Raw genomic sequence first — 22,053 nt, forward strand, 5'->3', positions numbered from 1 at the left:
GTCCTCCAGAGCCCATCTAAAAGGATTAGTAGAAGTACCAGACTTTAGTACTTCTTCAGTCATTCTTCACAAACCTAGTAACTGGACTCAGTGAATACTTTTGTTATCAGAGTAGAGCTCTATATAATCACTGCACTCAATAAATGTCCAATAACAATGGTGAAGAGTTGGAGGAACTATATTTAAAATATTTCCCCTTAATTCCCCTCCTAAATCTGGCTTCCATCTTTGTCTCTTTATGGTATCCAATGATCTCCATTCAGCCAAGTTCAAAGGCATTTTCTCTGTCCTTATCTTCTTGATCTTTCTGATGTATGGGGTACAGCTTTTCATACCTGCCCCTTTGAAGACTTCTGGCTTCAGTTCCTGAGACATTTCTATTGTCTTTTATTTTTCTTCATCACCACCCTGATCTCTTCACCTATTTTTCACGTTTATGTTCTTTCTTTTTTCCTTACAACTTTCCAGTCACTTTCCTTCTAACATATCTTAGGCGAATTGCTGTATTCCTGTGTTTTCCTGCTTTTTTTTTTTTTATTCTACACAGGTTATTTTGTTTTCACTAAATTATGTAAGTGAATAACTTAGAGACCTCTTTAACATTGGTCCATTTTTTTCATACAGTCCTAGATACATCAAGGACACATAAAAACTCAAATATAGTTTCAATATAGAATTGATGCAGTACATAAATATCTCATTTTTACTTTTTCAAGTGCTCACCATCTCTTCAAAAGTCACTTCCTTGGAGAAGCCTTACTTGATCGCTTTATCTCCAACTCTCTATCCCCTTTATCAGCTTGCGTTTTCTCTGTAGCACCTATAATTATTTTCATTATGATGTGTATTTATTTGTATGTCATTTGAATGTACCATGAAATGATAAGTTTCATGAGGGCAAGAACGTTTTGTTTTGTTCACTGCTATATAGCCAGCACATAGAATAGTACATGGCGAGTAGTAAGCGCTACATAAATATCTGAATAGGTTAATGAATGAATGAGTGAGTGAATAAATGCATGATTCATTCAGAATCTGCCCTTCAGATTCAGAACCTTACAGTCACCCTTGACTTCTTACGACCTCAGTGCTCTAGTCTACATCTTGTTATATTAGGGAAGTGCTAGCCTGATGCAATAAATAGGCCAAGAATAATTCAGTGGCTCAAAGAAGACAAATTATTTCTCACTTACAGTTTGAGCTGAATGTTTCAGGTCAGCCAGAAGACAGCACCATTCCCTCGCATTATTTAGTAGACTTGTTATTTCCTTCATGTTGTTCACCATACTCATAGGGCACTTCCATCATCTGCCCTGTTAAAGCTGGACTTCCATGGGTTCTAACCAGTTGGAAGGAAAAACAGAACATGAAGACAGAACATGCCCAAGCCTATTTCTGCTTAGATTCCATTGGCAAGGATGTGGTCATGTGGCCAAACCACTGGTAAAGAAACCTGAGATATACAATCTATCCATATGCTTACAAAGAGGAGAAAAGAAATTCTGATGGACAACTGCCATTCTCCTCCACAGCAGTCAGTTTCCCAGATTCTCTCTCAGACCAATTCTTTTCTTTCTTTTCGTGCCAACTCTAAAAAGGTCCATCCCCTGCCTAAACCACTATGAGCTGTAAAACATGTTATTTTTCCAGCCTTCAGTCTTTCATCTCGCAAGCTTATCTCACTCCAAAAGCCAAGTAATTTTTCCAAATTGTAACTGCCACTTTTAATTCCTTGTCTCAAAATGCTGTGGCTAGCTAGCTAGCAATTCCCACCTATGTCAAATCTGAATTATTTGTTGTGGATTTCAGTGCTCATCATCCTCTAAAATTCCACAAGCAAAGGCTAAAAGGATCTCTAAAAGATAAAGGAGCTCAGAACATTTTACTTACACCAGACTACATTCATGTGATTGTCTCTCCTAGAGTTTTTCAGAAAGGAGCCTTAAATTTTCAGTTATAGAACATCATATTTTTTTTTTCTTCAAGGACCTAGATGTAAGTGATTTTCAGATCAGTATTTGATGATGAAATTGAAAAGTCACAAACTGAAACTGTGACCTGGACTTGACTTAAAAACAAACCTGCATCTCTAGAGCATTAATATGAGCAATCCAATTCCATTAAGCAATAGTTTCTCTGTAATCCTTTTGTAAAAGTCCCTGTTTTTAAGGCACGGGTTCTCAATATGTATTCTGGGAACGTCTAACCTTTTCATGAAGATTCTGTGAGGGGTCTGTGAGGTAAAAACTCTTTTCATAATAATGCTAAGACATTATTTACCTTTTTACTTTCATTCTCTCAGAAGTGGACATGGAGTTTTTCAGAGTCTGCATGATGTGTGATATTGCCACAGATTGAATAAGGAAGCAGGTATGACAATTATGCTGTCTTCGATGAAGTCAAATATTTAAAATATTTGCAAAAAAAAGCAAACATGCCATTCTTCTGATTAAATTTTTTGTTCTGTAATCTACAGTTATTTTTCATTAACAAGTTATATATGTTAACATGTAGTATCTTATTTTAACAAATAATTTGAAATCCTCCTTTTTAATTTATCATACAGTGAATATTGTTAGATACAACACACATGAACAAAAGCTTTTTGAGATCCTCAATAATTTCAAAGAGTGTAAAGGGGTCCTGAAATCAAAAAGTTTGAGAGTCACTGCTTTAAGAAGATAAATTACAGTTTTGCTAGTTCATTGCATAGTCCCCGTCCCCGCTTTACCATTCAGCATCTCTCCTGAATTCCTGGAAGTAAGGAGAGTGGACATCACTGAAAATGTCTATAAAATAGTTTCCATTCTCTGATCTACCACAGTCCTCGCTGAAGTCATCAAGGACAAAGTATTGCTTCTTTGATGTTCTGCTCTTACACATGTGAAGGAAAGACAAGGGAATTGAGAATTGTGCTGAGAAACAGGTACAGAGGTCATTAGGAAAATGGACTTTGCTGGCTCTCATACATAACTAATGACTGTAAAGTGCTTTACAGATACAAAAGTGTTATGTCATGGCAGAAACAACCACTATGCATCTCCTACTATAGGAGAAACTGTCTCTTTTCTTGATATTTCCTATAAAGAAGATTTAAAATATTCTTAGTCTGGATCGTGATTCTAGAAGATTTTAACTTGAATAACCAAAATAGCACTTGTGATGAACAACATTCATCATTTACACTCTTGGACCATCACTCAATTTTTAATGTTACAGGTTCTATTCTAATACCAGAGCTTTGCCCTAGAGAAAACTCTGTGCTACAGCCAAAGGCTGCCATAATACACATTACAAATGCATACATTAATCCACAAGAATGATTTCATAGAGTCCATCACCACTACAAAATGAAAACAGATAAACAAAGCATCACTCAAATTCCAGTAAATAATTCAGTAGAAACAATTTCCTATATGGTAAGTAAGTAGTATATATCAGCTTTGGTCCTAGATCTCACTGGTGTATAAGCTATACCATTTGCCTGGCAGGAATATTTCTGAACTCTTAGTTAACTAACTAAGGGTTACCCCTGAAATTCTAAAAGGTGGGGGGGGGGGGATAGTTTCAGGTCTTTTTTTTTTTTTTGGTCTATAATGCTTTTGTTTTTATAGTCTATTCTAATCCTACCATTTCACATGTGGACTATGAGACTAACATATCATCTGGGCCTAGATATGATTGAAATTGTTTCTAAGGTCATTTCAGCCCTAGCATACATTGCTGGGTAAAATATCTCCAAGTCTTGTTTTGCACATGACATTTAAAGACATTTTCTGTTAACATTAATGAGACTTGTGAATCCATGGATGGGATAACAGAAGTAAAAGGTTAGTTTTTATTGGTGATATACCCCCTTTAATCCAAGTGTTCAACTTCTGGAGAATAGGTAGAAATTTGGCCGTGTATAAAATACAAGAGTGACCAAGAGTGACTAGTGTCTCTTAAATTGTAAAGATTTCAATGTACATCATCCTAAAATATGAAATGTACTTTGATACCAAAACAGAATTTTAAGTAGTAATCTCTAAAATATTTCCTTATTTTACTGAAGAAAGTAAATGAATGATCTCAGAATTTACTAAGCATTTTCATTCTCCAGAAACTGATAATCCATATTTTCCACATTTATTATTTTTAGACATCAGCATTCATTGTTAGTGAAAGTAAATTACTGTATTGCACACAAGAAGTTATTCATTTTGTTTTATGAATTAAATCTTAAATGCTATTTAGGTTGCCAGGTTATTTTTATTTAAAGTGTTTCTTCTTGAGAAAGGATCTCCCGTAACAAAAATTCTCAGACTATTGATATAAAATTTTAAATAAGCAGTTATATTTTGTGAGTTTAAAATGAGATTTTTCACTATTTGGCTCACAACTATTGATCCCTATATTACTTAAAATATGCTATTTGAAAGTATACATGCTCTTTTCAGAAATCTTATTCATTTTCTTCCTATTTCCTCCTAGTCCTCCCTCCAACTCAGATATACCTTTCCCTTTGCTAAACCTATTTTTAAAGTAAACTTCCTGTATATAATTTAAAAATTAATAGTTCTAATAAGTACTGAAAATTTTAAGACAAAATATGTTTTTACATAGGTGTGGGCAATATTTTCAATGAAATCTTATTTAAAACTGAGAATATAACTAGTTTAAATTATTATAACTGCAGAATAGAACATGTGTAATTTACCAATCATATCTTTACTGTACATTGAAAAGCTGTTTGATATTACAGAACTGTGAGGAAATAAATAGAACATTTTGAAGAATTTTGACTATAAAAAGCTATTGGGAAAAAGTAAAATCCTCAGTCCCTAAAAGTTAATTCCCACCATAATTTACTTTATCATATTCAGTGGCCTGTCTAGTATTATCTCCATATACCTGCTAGGTTTAACAAGTTTCAAACAACACTTTGTATTTGTGACAGATCAAAATAAACAGCAACTCTTACCCATGAGAAAAAGAAAAGTCAGTGCCTAGCTTAACAGTTAAGGATTCTTTTCTGGAGAAAGAAATGTTGTTCTTTTTTTCAATCTCCCTTCAGAAATCCTTCAATTTCATGAAACTTGGATTTTGTTTTGTTTTGTCTTTTTTCATCTGACACACAGTTGTGAGGCTGAAACCAGGCAGGGAAAAAGCGTGATGTGGTTTTGCAGTGTCTCCAAAGCTGGGTGGCGGAGGTGTTTGTATTACCGCCACATTAAGCACGTAACCAAATTGCCCTCACCTACATTTCTGGTTAGTTTTCAAAGAGGCAGTATTATCTGTTCCATGCCCAGGACACACAATCATACACACATGACGTTGTCTGCAAACTGTAATAGTGAATAACAAGATGTAACTAGGAACGCTCCCTCCTTTTTGAAACAAGAAAAAATTCCCATAGGGAAGGACCAAAATTATAATTAACTTAATTTCACTCAATTAATTTGAAATTCGAGCCTTGATTATAAATCCCCGAGCTTGGCTGTCATTCCAAAAAGGACACAGCAAACTCTGTCCCAATGGTCCCTTTGCTCCCAAATGGATGACAGTGCCAGCCTCTGTGGTGTAGCCAGCTGGAGAATCAAGGAAGCCTTCCATGTTTTGCCCAGTCGAGTGCTCACGAAAACACTGGAAAGTCAGGCCACTATTCTGTGCTCACTGAGAAAGAAAGGGCGCTCCACCACTCCGGGACACCCTGTCCAAGATGGTGACGCATCTTTCTCGGTACATTCGGGGAGTGGGGGTGGAGGGAGGTGCGGAGGAGCAGCTTATGACTGAACTAAATGTTTTTATTGATCGCCCTTGAGTCAGAGCCCACTGACCCCACAAACTGTAAGTGGTTAGAGAGCAGAGCTGTCATTTCCAGGCAGCAAGAGGAGATGCGGGATTACCCCCAAACACCTCTCCCTAAGCTTTCTCCTACAGTTCCCCTACCACCTCCACCTCCGGGGTGCCGAATAAAGAACAGGGCAGCGGTAGGGTTTCCCGTAGGCCCTGGCATAGGGCCTGGGAGGAAGGGGAGGGAGCAGGAGGGTCGCTGCGCGTGCCCTCCCGCGCAGGCCGGAGCGATTGCGGGGCGCTGGCGCACACCCCCGCCCAGCGTCCGCGGCCGGCTTCCCAGCGGCTGAGCCGCGAGGCCGAGAAAACAAATGACTGTTTTGCAGCATTCCCCATTAAACAATAAAGCGAGCTGTAAAGCCTCAGGTGCTGTGTTTGTTGTGCCGTCTGCGCCGCGCGGTGGGCCGGGGAGCGCCTCTTCGGCTGATTCCAGGGAAAGATAAGGAGCCGCCGAGCCACCAGCTCTGTCTAGACTCGCGACCTCACAAGTCAAGCGCCTTGTTTGGATTAGCCCTCCAGATCTGCCAACCTGATCAACTCCTGAGAGAGAAGGGCCCAGCAACACCCTTTTTTCCTCTCCCGACCACGACTGTCCCTTCTTTAAGGGATCAAGGGCTGACTCGCCCGCGCGAGTCGCGGGGCTGGTTAGACCAGTGTCGGGTCCCCCTTCCCAGCACCCACCCACCCCAAAGCTGAATACAGACGAGGCGCTACCCTGACCGCTGGACATAGGAAATGCACCAGAGGGGAGAACCACTAAGAAGACGGCAAAAAAAGGCGCCAACTCTATCAAATTCACAAATAACAGCACCCTGAAATGAACAGGAACTTTTGATCAATAGAATGGAGAGAGGACTCCAGGCGTGGAGAGGGTTCAGCAGAATCTCCCATAGGTCTGTCGTAAAGGGTAGGTCAGTGTGCCTTTCCTTCTCACCTGGAGAAAAGTAATCTTACCCCCACCTCTTTCCCCCCAAATCTAGGCGTCCCCTTTTGGGGAAAAAGTGGTTTTCTTTTCAGAACGCTTTGCTTATCATTGCCGAGAACTGTTGCAGTGGGGTCCTGAAGCAGAAAGATTCGCAAAATAAAGTTTCAAAAAATAAAAACAATCCAGTTGTCTTGAGTGCAGCTCAGGGGAGAGACTGCCCTCTCCAAGGCACAGAAACTGGCTTCTCAGAGCCAACAGCTTCAGCGCCATAAAAATTAAAGGATGTGATGATAGTAACAAGGCTCACAGCGAACTCGGCAGCCTTCGCTCCCGCCCCTCCCCCTCCTTTGCTCCCTGTGAACCAACTTCTCTGTCTACACTTCAGAAGTCTCCGGGAGGTGTGGAGAGATCCTCCATCACGACTTGGGACATTGTAAGCTGTGAAGTTTATGTTTGTGGCGCCTGGGCTCAAACAGCCATTCAGTGGCTTGCTCGGTTATCAAGAAAACAACAATCAGAAAAGATCAGTAAACAGAATTGGTGGCCAGCGCCCTGAATTAACTACTTACATTTTAGTTTAAAAACACCGACTCAACACTGTACATGTTAATTGTTTTTATTTTAAATAGTTAACGAGAATTCAAGATTTGGGGTCATTTTTGAAAGTAGAAAGTAACACTTTTTAAATAAAGGCACAAAATAATCCCTCCCTCCTTTCTCCCAGTGCCCCCAAAGAAAATTTGACTTGCCTTGTTGTGATGTAATCTTTAACTGTTGATCAGCAGAGAGGAAGTAAATAGTCCTTAATGAATAGAACTCAAGCATAGTTTCAATTAGAAATCTCCTTTATAAAACTTAAATAAACTGAACTTGACAAATAATAAAATAAGTACTTTCTGCTTAGTTTACTTGCATTAGGGGTGAGGTTAAAAACCCAAACTGGCTGGGTTCCATGCAAACTTAGCTCTTCTGATGGTTTAGACCGAGTTTTAACTTTTTTCCCTTGTGTTTTAAGAAAAAGGAAAAGGCTAAGTAAATCCACATGGGACTTGCAAAAGAGATTTCAATAAGCACGATCTTATGGCTTGAAAATCAAGGTGCTAGGGAAATGCAAAGTACTTCTAGGTAACTTAAAAGTACATTGTCTTTTGGCTGGTGGTCAAAAGGGTAAGATGGACCAGAAAAGAGGTCAATACAATGAGTTTAACAACCAGGGGATAGAGCATCAGTGTCACAAAGTCATCTATTTAATCTTGAATTCCAAAAAATTGGTTGTGAATTGGTAACTGGGTACACAAACCCACATAGAATCTCCAATAACCAGAAATGTTATTTCAACCAAGGAAAAAATCTATTCTAACTTAGAAAGGACTTTTTTTTAATGGCAAGAAAAAGCAGGTCCGTGTGATGAAAGGGAGAGAGACAGTAGACTGAAATAGAAGATTCTACTGCACTGAAACAGTAGAGGGGGAAACCCTGTCTTTAAAAATATAGATATTGATATGGATTCCCTGACTTAAGGGGAGCGTCCTGGATGCTTTCAGTTACATTAAATTTTAGCTTGCAGAAGCTGGAGGAAATGAGTCATAATGTCCAGAAGGAAGAATTCAGAGTAATAAGGGGAGGGAGGATCAAAGATAATAGCAAACAGGAGGAATTTCATTAGAAGAGCATAGCTCAAAACTAGGTCTCCAGAGGTGTGCAGGGGGAAGAAGAGTACGTGCAAGAGACAGTTTGCAAACAAGAAGACATTTCAGCTACACATTTTAGAGCACATGCTGAGGAGTCTAGAAGGGAACACACCTTTCCTATGAATAATACAAGAACTAGAATGCTATCGACCCATCAATCCATTCTCAGCCATCAGGCAACAAATATCTTGAATCTACCAAGTGAAACCAAATCATTCATCACTCCCCTCCCAAATTACTGTACTTAAATTCAAGCTGTGGACTTCAGAATAGGCTGACATCTATATGTAAAACATCACCTCCCCCCCACCCCCTCCCCCTAACCTTAGAAATAAATGTCAGGAGGAGAAAGCATCACAAAGATGTGTGCCTCACTTAAGACCCTCCATTGCATTCAAACCCTAAATAAAGTGTTTTGTTTTGTTTTGTTTTTTCATCCGTAGGTGCTAACTTCTCAAAAGAGCCCACCAGAAGCTATGGCTGGGGAAGGAAATTTAATGGTTCCCAAACCAGGGCTTGGGCGATTAGTGACTGTGCAGGTGTGACACCAACATTCACGTTGGACCTGCCAGCCTTGTACTTATTAGTTAGCTATCCCAGGTATGATGGTAAGGAAAAAGGAAAACTGAAAAGGCAGACAAATGGAAATTGTGAACCGGAAGCTAAAAGAATCAAGTCGGCGCAAGACATTGGAGGAGAGACACAGGAGAGAAAAGGAAGACCAAGAAAAAAAAAAGAGAGAAGATCTGTGCGAGATAAGACATAACTCCTATTTTTCTCCACAGACTACTACAAGCCATTATTACTGCCGGCCAAATTATTACCCCTCTGTCAAGAATTAGACACAACAATCAAAGTAATCAACGGGCATGTCTAATGCACTGTAACATTTTCAATGCAAAGTTTGTTTTCTCTCTGCCCCCACGTGAGAGCCTGTAATTAACCCGTTAAGTAGAACGATGCCAAACAAAAGCCTAATTGAGTCTCCTTTCCCGACTAGCGCAGGTTTGGAGAGGGGAAAAGCGAAGTGAGAGCTGGGGGCTGCGGGGCTCGCTCGCTTCGAGTACGGCCTCCGCCCTGCTCCCTGGCAGGGGTCCGAAGGGGCACACGCCACAGACACATGATTAGGGTACGTTAGCTTTCGTATTTATTACCAGTTATCAGATATTTAAAACGGCATTATATTCGCGCGTACAAGTGAATCCAGTTGCTAAAGAGTCCAAGTATCATCCTGGGGGGATGGAAAGATAGGGTCAAAATAGAACCCCCAGTCCTAACTCTATTCCCGCAAACGAAGCAGCTCCGGAAAGCCTAATGACAGACAGGGCCATTTACCTAGTACTGGGTGCTGGCTATCACACGGGAACTATTGCTAAATGCCAGGGGGAAAACGTGTTAGAAGGCAAGTCCACGGAGTCCCAACCGCCGAAGGGGGCCTGCAAAGCAAGCAACCCGGTCCCCCTACCAGAAAAGGCGGTTCCGGCCCTCGGCCCCAGCCTGTCACCCCTCCAAGGGTTTTGGAATTGGAATTGGGGGACAAGACAGGGTGAGGAAACAAATTGGGCACGGAGGTGGGGGGAAAGGCAAGAAAACACGCTGACTGGTCTGAGAATTGCTGAGAAAACTCTCTCCTCTCTCACTCTGTTCTTCCTGCGCAAATAAAGCAGCATTTCTCAATCGGCTGACAGCCGCCACCGGTAAATAATGGTCATACCTCACTGGCTAGGCAGAAAGCCTCTCTTTTAGCAAGAGCTTATACTTGAAATATGGGTCATTTCAACAATCCTAAGCAGGAGACTTTGGTATAAAGCACTTACTCTAAGAAAATAAAAGTGACTCAGAATCAAAACCCACTTTAAGCCGAACCCTCGTCTTATTTTGGGGGGCGGTAGGGGGGTAGGGCAAGAAAACAGACAGGAGGAAGGAAAGGTGGGGAGCAAGACAGAAGATAGCATTTCATTTTCACAAACGAGTAACATTATCACAGCTGTGAGCTAAAGGCTTCCAACCAGTTTTGATCCCAGTATTGCAATGCAAACTTGCAAGCTCAACCTTAATTATTTGCAACAAAACATCACACCTATTGTAAGTCAGCTTACCAACCATTCACATGCAGTACTTAATTTCAGACATTTTAAAGGCTTACTTGTAAACATAAAAGAGGGACCCTGGATCATTGCGTTTATTTATTTATCTATGCCAAACGTTTATTAGTGAAATAGTCCTGAAGATATAATCCTACATATGGCGCTTTGATTTCACATAATATTTAAGAAAAAAAGACAAAACACATAGAATTAGACATATAATTCAAAGACCACGGTACAACCTTTATCCTTTTTTTTTACTTCAGCAAACAAAAAATGTCAAATGACATGAAAAGTGGCAAGTCTTCCGACAATAAATAATAAATTACTTTATAATTTTTGCAATGCAAGAGCAAACAAAAAAAAGTTTCCTTTTTTTTTCCTCTTTATTTCCCGAGAGAGAGAAAACAGTCATTTTAACCAATAACTATACACATCTTTGGGGGGAAAGTTCTTGGACAGACACAAGTCAAACACAATCCCGAGACGCTTGTGACAAAATAGAGGTAACCTTGTTGCAATGCTTTATAAGTTGGTTTTTAAATCTGAATTCAAAAACCTTTAAAGTCGCTTCAGACTTCTCCATAGAGGATGGATCTCAAAAAAAAAAAAAAAAAAAAAAAGTGTGGGGGGGAGGAGCTAAAGAAAAAAAAGAAACCAGCTACAGGACATGCTAAGAAACCCAGGATTTCAATTAACCCCTTGTTAAAGTTAACTAAAAACATCGCAAACCAATGCAGCTCCACCTTCCTGAAAGGACTCTTTCAGCCAAGGAGGCCAGTTTCTCTTCCTGCTCATTTGCTGGAGCTCTTTTGGCAAGGCAATGACCAATATAGAAACAGCACCATTCAGAATAGGATGGACTAGAAAATCTCTATTTCTGCGTTTCTCTAGATGTGCAGTGAAATGAAAATGCTTTTTTGAGATCCTTGAATATAAATCCTCTACGTTTTAAAAACGTCTTTTTTTTTTCAGTACTCCTAAGGTCATTGGATAGCGTATGTTGGGTTTGGGTTTTTTTGTTGTTGTTGTTTGTTTTAATTCTAGTAAAATCCCATGATTGTCTTCACAGTGTTGCTACCATATCACCTTGTCATTAAAACAGACTTCGTGCATTTCATGGAGCATTCATTTCTCAATTCAGTTTTCATTGACTGGGTCGTTAAATACTTTTGTTTTGGAGTTCAACATTATAATTTCCCACTTTCTCCAACAGGGAAAAAAAAATACATCTGAATGAATGTTCCTCATGCCTCAATAGGACTGGCTACCATGCTGTTGGGTGTATCTGGGAGCTGAGAGGACATCGACGCCACTTCACTGCCAGTAGAATTAGAGCCTGGTCCTCCTTCTGAAAAATTGACCTGCATAGAAGGTTGAGAAATGAATAAAGGAGGCTGTGATCACATTCATAAAAGGATTATAAACTCATCATCTAAGTGTATGTATGTACAAGCCTGTGTGTGTAGACAGACAGATATGTAGATAGATAGCAGCATTTATAATTAAATTTTAATAGGCTTAAAGAAAGCCTACAAGGAAAAGAAGAAGAAATCCTCTCCCATTTTCCAAGAGATCTCTGTTTTAACTGCAACTGAATTCCCAACACTATGTTGCATTAAATTATTTAAGAACAAATGTGTTTCCCACTGTAAAATGGCATCGCAACTCTGCCGTGCATGCTCGAAATAAAATTATCCTGCTGGCTACATGTTGCCCTGGGAGCAGGCGAGTTCTCAGTCTCTGGGCATCAAAGCCTCATTTCTTGAGTTGGAAAATCCATAACACACGCTCAGATCCCGTGACTGTGACGGGTGATTCAGAGGAGGCTCCACAGAACAATGATTAACTCCTCAGAGGGTTCACAGCTTGGGCTTTCTTTCTTGTTGTTGGTCCTGCTGCCTTTCGGGCTTTCTGTCTTTCTCTCTTTCTCTTTAAGGCTCTTACTTCCGAGAAGAGACCCATATATTATAACGTCATCGCATTATAAATATCTGGCTCCTTCTTTTGAGCCGAAAGTATTGTGTTGCTGCTGTTAAACCTCCTTCTCCACCCTGCCCCCACCCAGCCTCTTGCCTTGGCTCCCCTTCTACCACTCACATCTGACACTAAAGTTTCAGAAGGTGCAAACACTTGGCTGCCCTGAACCCTCCCTCTATGATGCAGGTTTCCCTCAAATAACTCATAAGATTAACCTGACTTTAAAATAAATTCTTTTTTTCCTAATTTTCCAGAGTCTACCTTCCTACCTACCCACTTAAACTTGCCCATTGTGAGGTCAAGGGACATCTCAAATTTGCCTTGACTCTAGCCTGGCCCATTTACAACATAAACTTGGGCCAGGCCTTTGTAACCACTGACTCAAGCCCATTACCTGACTTGCCACAGAGAAAGAAAATGCTCCTCGGATAAACGTGAGGGTAAAAAGCTAACCTCAACTAAAGCTTCACTTCCAATGAAAGGAACAGTTTTTAGGATAGATCTCATTTACAGAACAAGATTCCATAGAGCTGTTTACTATTTAAGAAAAAAAAATCTTATTTGTACCTATCCCATATCACAAAGGACATATATTTAATAATCTTATTTATCTTAACCCTTAAACATTTTGTAGGCGAGGGGTAAGTTCTTTTTCCCTTTTCTGGATGTGTTAAACATTAATGCTAAAACAGATTTTCACATATTATCTCTCTGATTGTTAGAACTCATGTTCCTTTTGCTATATACATGCCCCACAAGATGTAACTGTATGACGTTTGAGCTCATACACTTAAACATATTTAAGTAGTCCTACATTTTAGATTAAGACAGTCCCAGAAATGGATACAGTAACAAAAAGTATCAATCATATCTTTGAATAAGAACTCTGATATATTTGAAAATGGCACCCAGACAGATGTCTGCTGCTCACTGATAATAACATTGATTATGCATTTCAACATTATTACAAACATCTTGATTTAGGTCCTTACATATACCACTCTCTAGGAGGTGAGAAGGCAATAAATTTACTAATAGCTGATTAAAATGTCAAGGTCATCTCTATCTCAAGTCCCTTCCAACTCTCAAGTCTAAGAGGCATGATTCTGCAACCCTGATCACCTTCCCCACACATGTCTATTTAGTTAGGCTCCTTAAAGTTAATGCATCAAAGCAGAACTGACTGATAGAAAATTCAACCTATCTGGTCAAATGACGTACTCTCATAAAAAAGAATCACAAGAGGTTTTTCTTGCAAGCTTGTCTTCTTCTCTTCACCATACCTCCTTCCTCTCTCCCCAACCCTGGGGCCTCAGAGGCAACAGCCCCCTGAATCTTTCATTGTGTAACAGTTAAACCAGAATCTCCTTTCTGTTGGAGATTCTGCCTTCTCACCCTGGGAGCTGACACTTACCAGTTGCTGAAAAGCAGGCTGATCTATGTCACTCTGCAAGGCGAAGTCACTCAGTACTTTCCAAGGTGGCTGGTAACTTTGCACCTCCACTGGGTTTGCCTGTAAGCCACCGTCGTGTCTCTCTGGACTGGCAGCCACCATGGGAGTTCCTGTCATCCCCTGGATATTCTGTGAATAGGTTCCCCCCCCCCCCATCCCAACATGTTAATGAGCAAACTCCCTCCCTCCATTGTCTGCACAGGTTAAGCAAATATACCCTGGTATTATCTTATCTATATTGTGGCTTTTATTGACTCAGTTAATCTGCTGCACGTATGGATATTAGCGGGAGTTCAGTTTTGTTTTACTGTTTTGTTTTTCTGCTTCTGTGGATTGGACTATTAGAACTGCTTGGTCCTTATTAAATCAAATTCTATTCTGACTTTCTTCTTTCCCTTACACTCACAGTTCTTCCCAGTTCCTCCGCCTGCCTTCCCAGGCCATAGCCTCCCAGAAGTAGAACGCTGAGGCAAGATAGGCCTTCCTTCAGCCTCTAGATATGGTGCTTTTCTGGGTAGTTTCAGTTAGATTTTCAGCTAGATTTTCATAAGGCAGTTCTCCCTGCTGAGCCACCCCCACCCTCAAGTATTTAGGTCTGGTGGCTATTGTGCTATTATGCACTAACCAACTTAGAAAGTGCCCTGGCCCAGGCTTGGCCAGCCTGCCAAGTTTAATGACAGCAGGTTTTACGGCATTTAAAAATAGGACCGAAGTAGTAAAAAGCAAAAGGAAAAAAAAGAACTCTTTAGGTTATTTTAACCAGAAGGCCTGAGGGGTGGGTGCTGCCCTAGACCAAGGATGATAGTGGATAATGGTGCCAGGGGACTGATGTCTCTAGAGGCCTGGGCTTGACCTTGAGCGGAGGGTGTCGTGTTTTTTTGGGGTTACCTTGGGGGGCCACGCTGGCCTGAAGGTAGCAGGCCTAGCCCGCTGTGAGGCGGGGGCCAGAGGACCCCCAGGGTGACCCAACCCCTAAGCCCGTGGTTTTGATAGGAAGCCAAGAAGTTGTTCCTCTCTCCTTTCCAGTGTAAGAGGAACTAACGTCCTAAATGTTGGCAAAACTAGAGCCAGGCCTTGCTGCTGCCTGCCTAGAGGGAAGCCCATGTGCTTCCTGTTCCTCAGTGGGGGTGAGGTTGAAGGGTGCGAGCCCACCCACGCAGGCTGGGGAACCCACAGGAGCGGCCTCCCAGGCAGGTCAGCCCTCACCCGTAGGCCTGGTGGCCGGCTGCCTCTCCCCAGGGCTTGGGTGGGGGTAAGGAGCTGTCGTCCATCAAGGCTCCTGCTCCAAAGCAGGATGGAAACCGAGCTCCAAACTGGGCAGCCAGTACGCACCTGGCATGCCTCCTCTGCTTCCCCTGGGTCCCCTGCCCTGTCCCTGGGCCACTCACAGTTTTGTCATTGGGCTGCTGCTGTTGAAGCTGCTTCATCATGATGCTCCGCTTCTTGTCCTTGCACCGCTTGTTTTGAAACCAGACCCGGATCACGCGGGGGCTGAGGCCTGTCATCTCCACTAGTTGCTCCTTCATGAGAGCATCGGGCCGGGGGTTGGCGGCGTAGCAGGTCCGCAAGGTGTGCAGCTGCTTCTCGTTCAGCACAGTCCGCACACGGGTGGTCTTCTCCGGCTGCTTGTGGACATGAGGCCGCAAGGCCGGCTGCCGGGCGGAGATGGGCTCGGCTGTGGGTTAAGGGGTGCCATTAGCTCGCGCCGGGCACTTAACTACCCCGCGGCTCCCGGACAATGGCCAGTGCTTTGCTGTCTCCACTGACAAAGCAGGGGCAGCAGAGATGCCGGTGAGGGAAGCGAAAGGTAGAATAAAATCTCGTTTCTAACCTCAGAGGTCAATGTTGAGTAATCCCGCCGGAACGCAGCCTCCGCCCCTGCTCATGTCAACACAGTGTTAGCAAAGGGGTGCATGTCTCAGGGCCTGCCCCCAAGTTCGCAGCAGGGGTGCCTTCTTTCAGCATTGTTTCTCCTCCCTCCTCGCCTTTCCTCATACCCAGACTGCATCCAGGTCACACCAAGTACCCCTCACCTCCAGACTCAGGCTATGGTCACAGAGGGTGCCAGGGAAAGTAATTCAGAACACCCCAGTGACAGCAGAGACACCACACCACACCGGCCTGTAGGTCAGCAATGCAACAGCAGAGGAATATTCTGCCAGAAAGGCTTGAACTTCAGTCCAGAGGGGACACACGTGTCAGGGGCTAATGAAACTCGGTATTTCAGCCACCTCTCCAGTCCTTGATCTTTCTTGGTACTAAATCTACCTGGATGTTCCTGAAATGGGCTGACCCCAAGCAAAGGAAAACTGAAACTCCGTTGAGCTGCCTAGGCTCTAGATAAACGACAGCTGGGAAGTGTTCTGTCTCCTGACTCCCTCCCAATATTTCAGCCTCCTCTGTATTTTCCCACAAGAGCGTAAGTTGCACCCAACAGGTTGCCACCTCTGGCTTTGCCCCAGTGCAAGCTAGTCACAATTCCTCCAGGATAGAATTCTTAGAGCTGCCAGAAAGCAGAGGGGGAAGAGCTGTAGTTTTCTCAGCCAGTGTTTAGTGGGAACTGATACTTTAAAAACTGCACTGGGCATATCTATTCATGACCAGAAGGCAGGATTGGAAACATTGTCTGCCTTCTTACCCCTGGCCCTTCCTGGCTACCTTACTCTGTTTCTATTCTCCTTCCTGGGGCAAAGGCCCTCTGATCCATACAGTACAAATCCTATACCTTCCAGGATATCCTAGGGTCAGATCAACACCTATGGGGTCAATTTCGTGTTACAGCCACAGGCCTGAAGATGAAATTCTCACCAAATCACTTAGAATGAATGGTTTAAAGAGGCAGGCTCCCTTTAAAAGGCAATTACTGCCGATTACCTTGTTGACAGTTTTAACTTACAGCTCTGTGCAATGGCCTGCAGTTATTAAGACTATATCTTTTCAGGTTCATTTTCTCACAAAAGAATAAAAATAAATTTTAAAAAATGTTTTTGAGTGTGGAAAAAGGAAAAAGGATTGGAAAGCCTAACGCCTTGAGGCCAGCTAAACTTCCTTCATTGGGTTAAAGGAGGAAGCTCCAGGGGCCCAGAGCTCCACCCATTTAATGAGGCTGCAGCATGGAGAATACCTGGTGGGGAGCTCATGCCCGTTTTCATAAGTCAGGGTTTGAAGGCCAAGTGAACTTGGAAGTACTGTGAGCGCGTGTATACATTTGTGCTCAAGTGGTGTACATTCATGCGCACCCATATAGAGACACACAGACCTGTAGGTGTGTAGGGCAAGTCAAGGAGACAATGAGTGCATTGAACCTTGGCTGCAAAAGAGCGAAGCACAGGGCAAACTGCACGCAGAACATTTCAGTTAACTAACTGCAGGCCACCGCCGCTGCCACAGTGACCGCCCTGTAGCTACCAGGGTTGTTGCAGCCGCCAGCACGCTGGCAGGGCCGCCGCGGACCTAGCCTGGCGCCTGCCTCGCGGAGCCTGCCTCCCTCCAGGCCGGCCCGAAGAGTACCTGCCATTTGCAGCGGTCGCGCCGGGTGCAGGGGGCTGAGTGGGTCGCCGGCGCCCAGGCTGGCTCTCTCCACCACGTCGTGGTCTGCGCGACAGAAGAGCCCGTCCTCCCGCAGCGCGAACTCGTCCCCGGGGATGAGCTGGCGGCTGCAGGCCACGCAGCGGAAACACTCGATGTGGTACACCTTGGAGCGGGCGCGCATCACGAAGTCGTTCTTGCTGAAGCCAATGCTGCACTTGGCGCATTTGATCCCGTACAACCTGCGCGGGGACCGGGCCGGGGCGGGGAGAGAAGCATAGGGAGAGGGAGTCATTTCAGGCGGATACTGCCCTGACCCGAGACTGCCGGCGACCCCGGGCCACAAGGCCCTGAAACACTGAAATCAGTATTTGCAGAGAAGCTGAGAATGTAAGAATGTATGTGATTAGGTTTCTCTCGCTTTTCCCTCTCCCTTTCTTTTATTCCCTTTTCCTTTCTTACGAATTTCCATGTTTCTGTCTGCACCTCTTAGTTCAAAACACACAGTCCATACAGAGGAAAATATTTGAAGTGTTCTGAACCCTGGGCTGCTGCTCTAGCAATCAGTTGCAGGGTGGCCCTTGCATCCCTTTGAAAGGATGGAGTCCAGGGCGACTCCAGCAGCCACTGGTCCCACACTTTTGCCTCTCTACCCCCCAATTTCTGCTGCTAGAAATGTCTCTAAAACTGCAACAAAAAGTACTCCTTCCAAGAGAAAAGGAGGCTGGGGAATGAGATTGTCACCTCACTCAGTTTGCAAACACACGCAAATGCACAAGCAGAATAACAAAATGAAACCTGAGGGTTTCCAGATCCCTCTCTTGCACAACAAATCCACTGCAGTTTTTCCGGAACTAAAAATTTTTCCTCAGGCAACAATGTTAACAGAAAGTTTCCTCTACAGTCTTCCTTTTATTATTATTTGAAAAATTTGCTTCTGCTCCCTCAATCTTTTTCAACTTGCTGAAGCATCTACCTCTGTTTCAGTTTGCTTGAGAGCTATGACCAGCCAAAAAATGGAGAGACCCACTTCTAAGGTTTTCCTCGTTGCTGACTTTTCCTTACCAAGAGACAATCTTTGTAAGTTCCTTCTTCGTAGCACTGCCCTGACCCCCCTCTCTATGTATCAATAATAACAGAAGCAGGGACATTTCTACAAACAGAGAAGGGAAGAGAGGGAAAGATTCACACAAAGCAGGGAGGGGTGTACCTCACTCCCCCAAGGGGAGAAAGGCATTCCAAAATCTAAATGGTTTCTCTGTTCTGCTTTTACAACTACAGGATTTCAAAGGGACGTGTGTGTGCGCGTGTATATGAGAGAGAGAGAGAGAGAGAGAGAGAGAGAGAGAGAGAGAGAGAGAGAGAGAGATAAAGGCGATTGGCTTCTTCTACAAATGTGTATACAGGATTAGGCACACACAGGTCTGTATGCCATTGAGCAAAATACTATCTCCGTAGGAGTAAAGATAGTCCTGGAGGTGCAAAGGGAGCTCCCACTCTCCAGAATCTGGAGCTCACACACCAATCAAGTAAACAATGAAAACGGCTCATTTGTCAGAACTAAGGTGGATTCAGAAGTTTTGCCTCCCTCCGCCTACTCTAAATCTTCCATTTCATAGGATGAGGACTTTACCTTGCTTGTGACCAAACAATTTGAAAAACCCCTCCCCCTTTCTCCAGTTCCCCACTTCCCCTATTTCCTCTCATTCTTCACCCCCACCCCTATCAAAGTATTAATAAACTTTCTTTTGAACTGTTCAGTTGTATCTATCAAGATTCTACTCTCCACTTCATGATTTTAAAAAAAGGAAAAAAAAGTCCTGGACACTAAGTGAGCAGGAAAAAACTGTAACTGCATAAATCCTAACTGCATACTTGAATCTTGACTAAACTTGAATAAGTTCTCAGCTCCAGAAAGTCTATAACTTACAAAAGCTATTTTCTTGTTAATAGCCACTAGAGAAACTTTTTAAAAATATATAATTTTGGTATTATTTAAATTAATAGTAAAGGTGTTATCTCTTCTGCTTGTTATTGAAACAATAAAATTTACTTTAGAAGTTTTACTGGCTTCCTAAGGCAGAAAATGAAGTTTTCTGACACACATATTTATATATATATACATACACACACACATAAGTCAAAAGAAAATTTTAGATTAGCAAAGCATGAAGTTTAGATGCAGAATAAAATGAAAGAAAAAAAAAAGCTCAGAAAGTTCCTTATGTGGCTGTAGTCTGGTCAGTATGGCCAATTCACTCATTTTATCAGTTACCAGATTTTAATGTGAGAAAGGAAGCTGTTCAATTATCTAAATATACCAATTGTTCGTAGACAGATGATGGGCAATTTGATCTGCTCTGTCTAATTCATCAGCTCAGATAAGATAAGAAAGAAAAGACAATCAGATGTCACCAAAGGGTTAATATTTAAAAAGATTAAATTTCCGGTCTTTTTGCAGGGAATATTTGGGTTGGTTTTAAATTATTCCAGGTAGAAACTCTTACCCTAAAAGTAAAAAGTGCAATACTTCTATTTGCTCTTTCAAAGTGCATCTCTAAACATGCTTAGATTAAACTTTTATTTCTCCCATTACATTGCCATCTCCAAAGAATTTGTGAGTTACTAATAAAATACTCAACTAAAATGAACATATAGAAAAGAAAAAAACACTGCATGTTTTTTCATCAACCTTTTTTAAGTTTAGAAATCCCAACTTACCCATTTAAAAATTTTTTTTTGTTTCGGAAGGGGAAGGGTAAAAGAGGAAAATAATTTGAGTTTCACAAATTCCAAAAGCAATTAAACAAGCTTCAATACCACACAATTTATTAAAACCACAATTGGGTTTTGCAGGGTTTTTTTCCTAAAAAGTGAAATGAACAGCATAATTTAATTTATGTAACATACGTACTGGGTAACTTTTGCACGCTGGACCCCAATGAGGCAAACTTTGCAAAAAGACAAAGGCACACCAAATAATAAATAGGAGTGGGGAAAGACAGGAAAATCTTACAAAATTAAAGAAGCTGTATAAATGGCGTACCTGATATAATCTCTTTTACAGTAGGTTTTCCCATCTCTAACAAAGCACGTACAGCTCTCGTCCAAATACTGATTACACTCCGCACATTTCAAACATGCCGCATGCCATTCCAAATCCGGAGAAACCCTCAGAATATACTGATCGTGAATTTGATTGCCGCAACCAACACATAGGGAAATCAGACGTTTTTCTGAAATGAAAATAAATACATGATTGACTAACCGTTTACTTCCTACAGAGATAAACACACTTTTAGTGTCGTTCTCTTACAGGGCGTACTCTGGGAGTTTTTTTCTTTCTTTCTTTCTTTTTTAAGAGTATTGCTCTTTGGGATGGTAATTGAAGTGTACCATCAAAACCTTGACTCATTTTTAAAAAGGAGGTGGAATATATGTAAAATGCAGATTTGAATAGTCTACATTTGTAAGCCTAACACGCAATCAAACCCGTTCATTTTGTATTTCTTTTTCCTCCCTCCTCCCTCCTTGCTATAATCACTGGGAAAGATTATGGATAAGTCAAGTCAAAGAAAAGGTTTTGACTAGAAACGTTAAGTGAACGCAGGGATGTCTGTATTTTCCATGAAGCAAGCTCTTAAATAGCACATAGAACTGGATATTGTTAGCAAGAGCAGACATCAATACAGTTGTCATTCGTTCTCTTTTGCAAGTCTAATGCTAATTCACATCTCCGGGTATAGTATGTTCTGGCAGACCTTTGCAACAGAATAACCTTCTCGGAGAGCTCAGGATTCCCGAGCTGGAAACCACCACTTAGCACCAGAAGGTTAGGGTTTTGGAGGGCATACAGGCGAATTCAAACACAAGGTACGATCAGTTTCCCGAAGATCAGAACCCACAGCAAGCATGCAGGCGTGGCGGCAACAAGAAACAGCCACCTTCTCCTCTCTCTCTCTCCCTCTCTCTCTTTCCAGGCAATGACTCCACTCCGAAGAGCCCTTGGCACCCGTGCCTGAGAGAGACCCCCGCACAAGACCAGCACACCGAGCCCCACAAGGTAAAATAGCCTCTTACTTTTTGGTGGATCTCCCATGTCTCCCATATCTGTAAGAGGGAGTAATGTCCACAGTGAAATGGTGGTTGTACAGTTGGTGAACAGCCCACAGAGAGGATGCTGGAGCTGTGGCTAAGTGGGAAATAGTGGCCCCGGGGGTTGCCAAGGCCGAGAGAGCCGCTGCCCGGTTGCACCGCGCCCTCGCGGATCGGGGAGTCCAATTTAAGCCGGCGGAGCTGGCGGAGCAGAGGCGCTGCGGCGGCGGCAGACTCGGCGCGGCTCGGGCACCTCTCTTCCTTATCTCTTACTCAAACTTCTCTGCTCCAACTCAGCTCCATCGCCATTGGTCTGACGCAGCGCGCGGGGACGTCAGGCGAGCGCCGCGCCCATTGGCTGCGGGGTGCGCGGCGCAGCTGTTCTGATTATCATATTTCAGCCTCGCCGCTGCCGTGAGCCACTGACCGCTCGGCGAGCCCGCGGGAGAGGATTAGGGC

At 42.6% G+C, this 22,053-nt stretch overlaps 1 protein-coding gene across 1 annotated transcript; it reads right to left on the reverse strand.

The window, feature by feature from the left end:
- Nucleotides 1–11,500: 11,500 nt before the first annotated feature.
- Nucleotides 11,501–21,853, reverse strand: ISL1 (ISL LIM homeobox 1). Its single transcript, XM_019736205.2, has 6 exons — nt 21,580–21,853; nt 20,546–20,735; nt 17,482–17,741; nt 15,360–15,646; nt 13,933–14,100; nt 11,501–11,902 (listed from the first exon to the last, which is right to left on the reverse strand). The coding sequence occupies exons 1-6, from the start codon at nt 21,605–21,607 to the stop codon at nt 11,786–11,788; spliced, it is 1,050 nt and encodes a 349-aa protein (XP_019591764.1). The 5' UTR covers nt 21,608–21,853; the 3' UTR covers nt 11,501–11,785.
- Between the last annotated feature and the right edge of the window lie 200 nt (nt 21,854–22,053).

The sequence above is a fragment of the Rhinolophus sinicus genome, linkage group LG03, assembly GCF_036562045.2.
Source record: "Rhinolophus sinicus isolate RSC01 linkage group LG03, ASM3656204v1, whole genome shotgun sequence".
Classification (NCBI taxonomy): domain Eukaryota; kingdom Metazoa; phylum Chordata; class Mammalia; order Chiroptera; family Rhinolophidae; genus Rhinolophus; species Rhinolophus sinicus.

Excerpts from the sequence above, each read along its gene's own strand:
- ISL1 (XM_019736205.2), bottom strand. The coding sequence starts at position 21,607 with ATGGGAGACATGGGAGATCCACCAAAAA. Across the intron at positions 20,736-21,579 it reads CATGGGAGATCCACCAAAAA|AAAAACGTCTGATTTCCCTA; the intron begins GTAAGAGGCTAT and ends TTTTCATTTCAG. Across the intron at positions 17,742-20,545 it reads TGTAAAAGAGATTATATCAG|GTTGTACGGGATCAAATGCG; the intron begins GTACGCCATTTA and ends GTCCCCGCGCAG.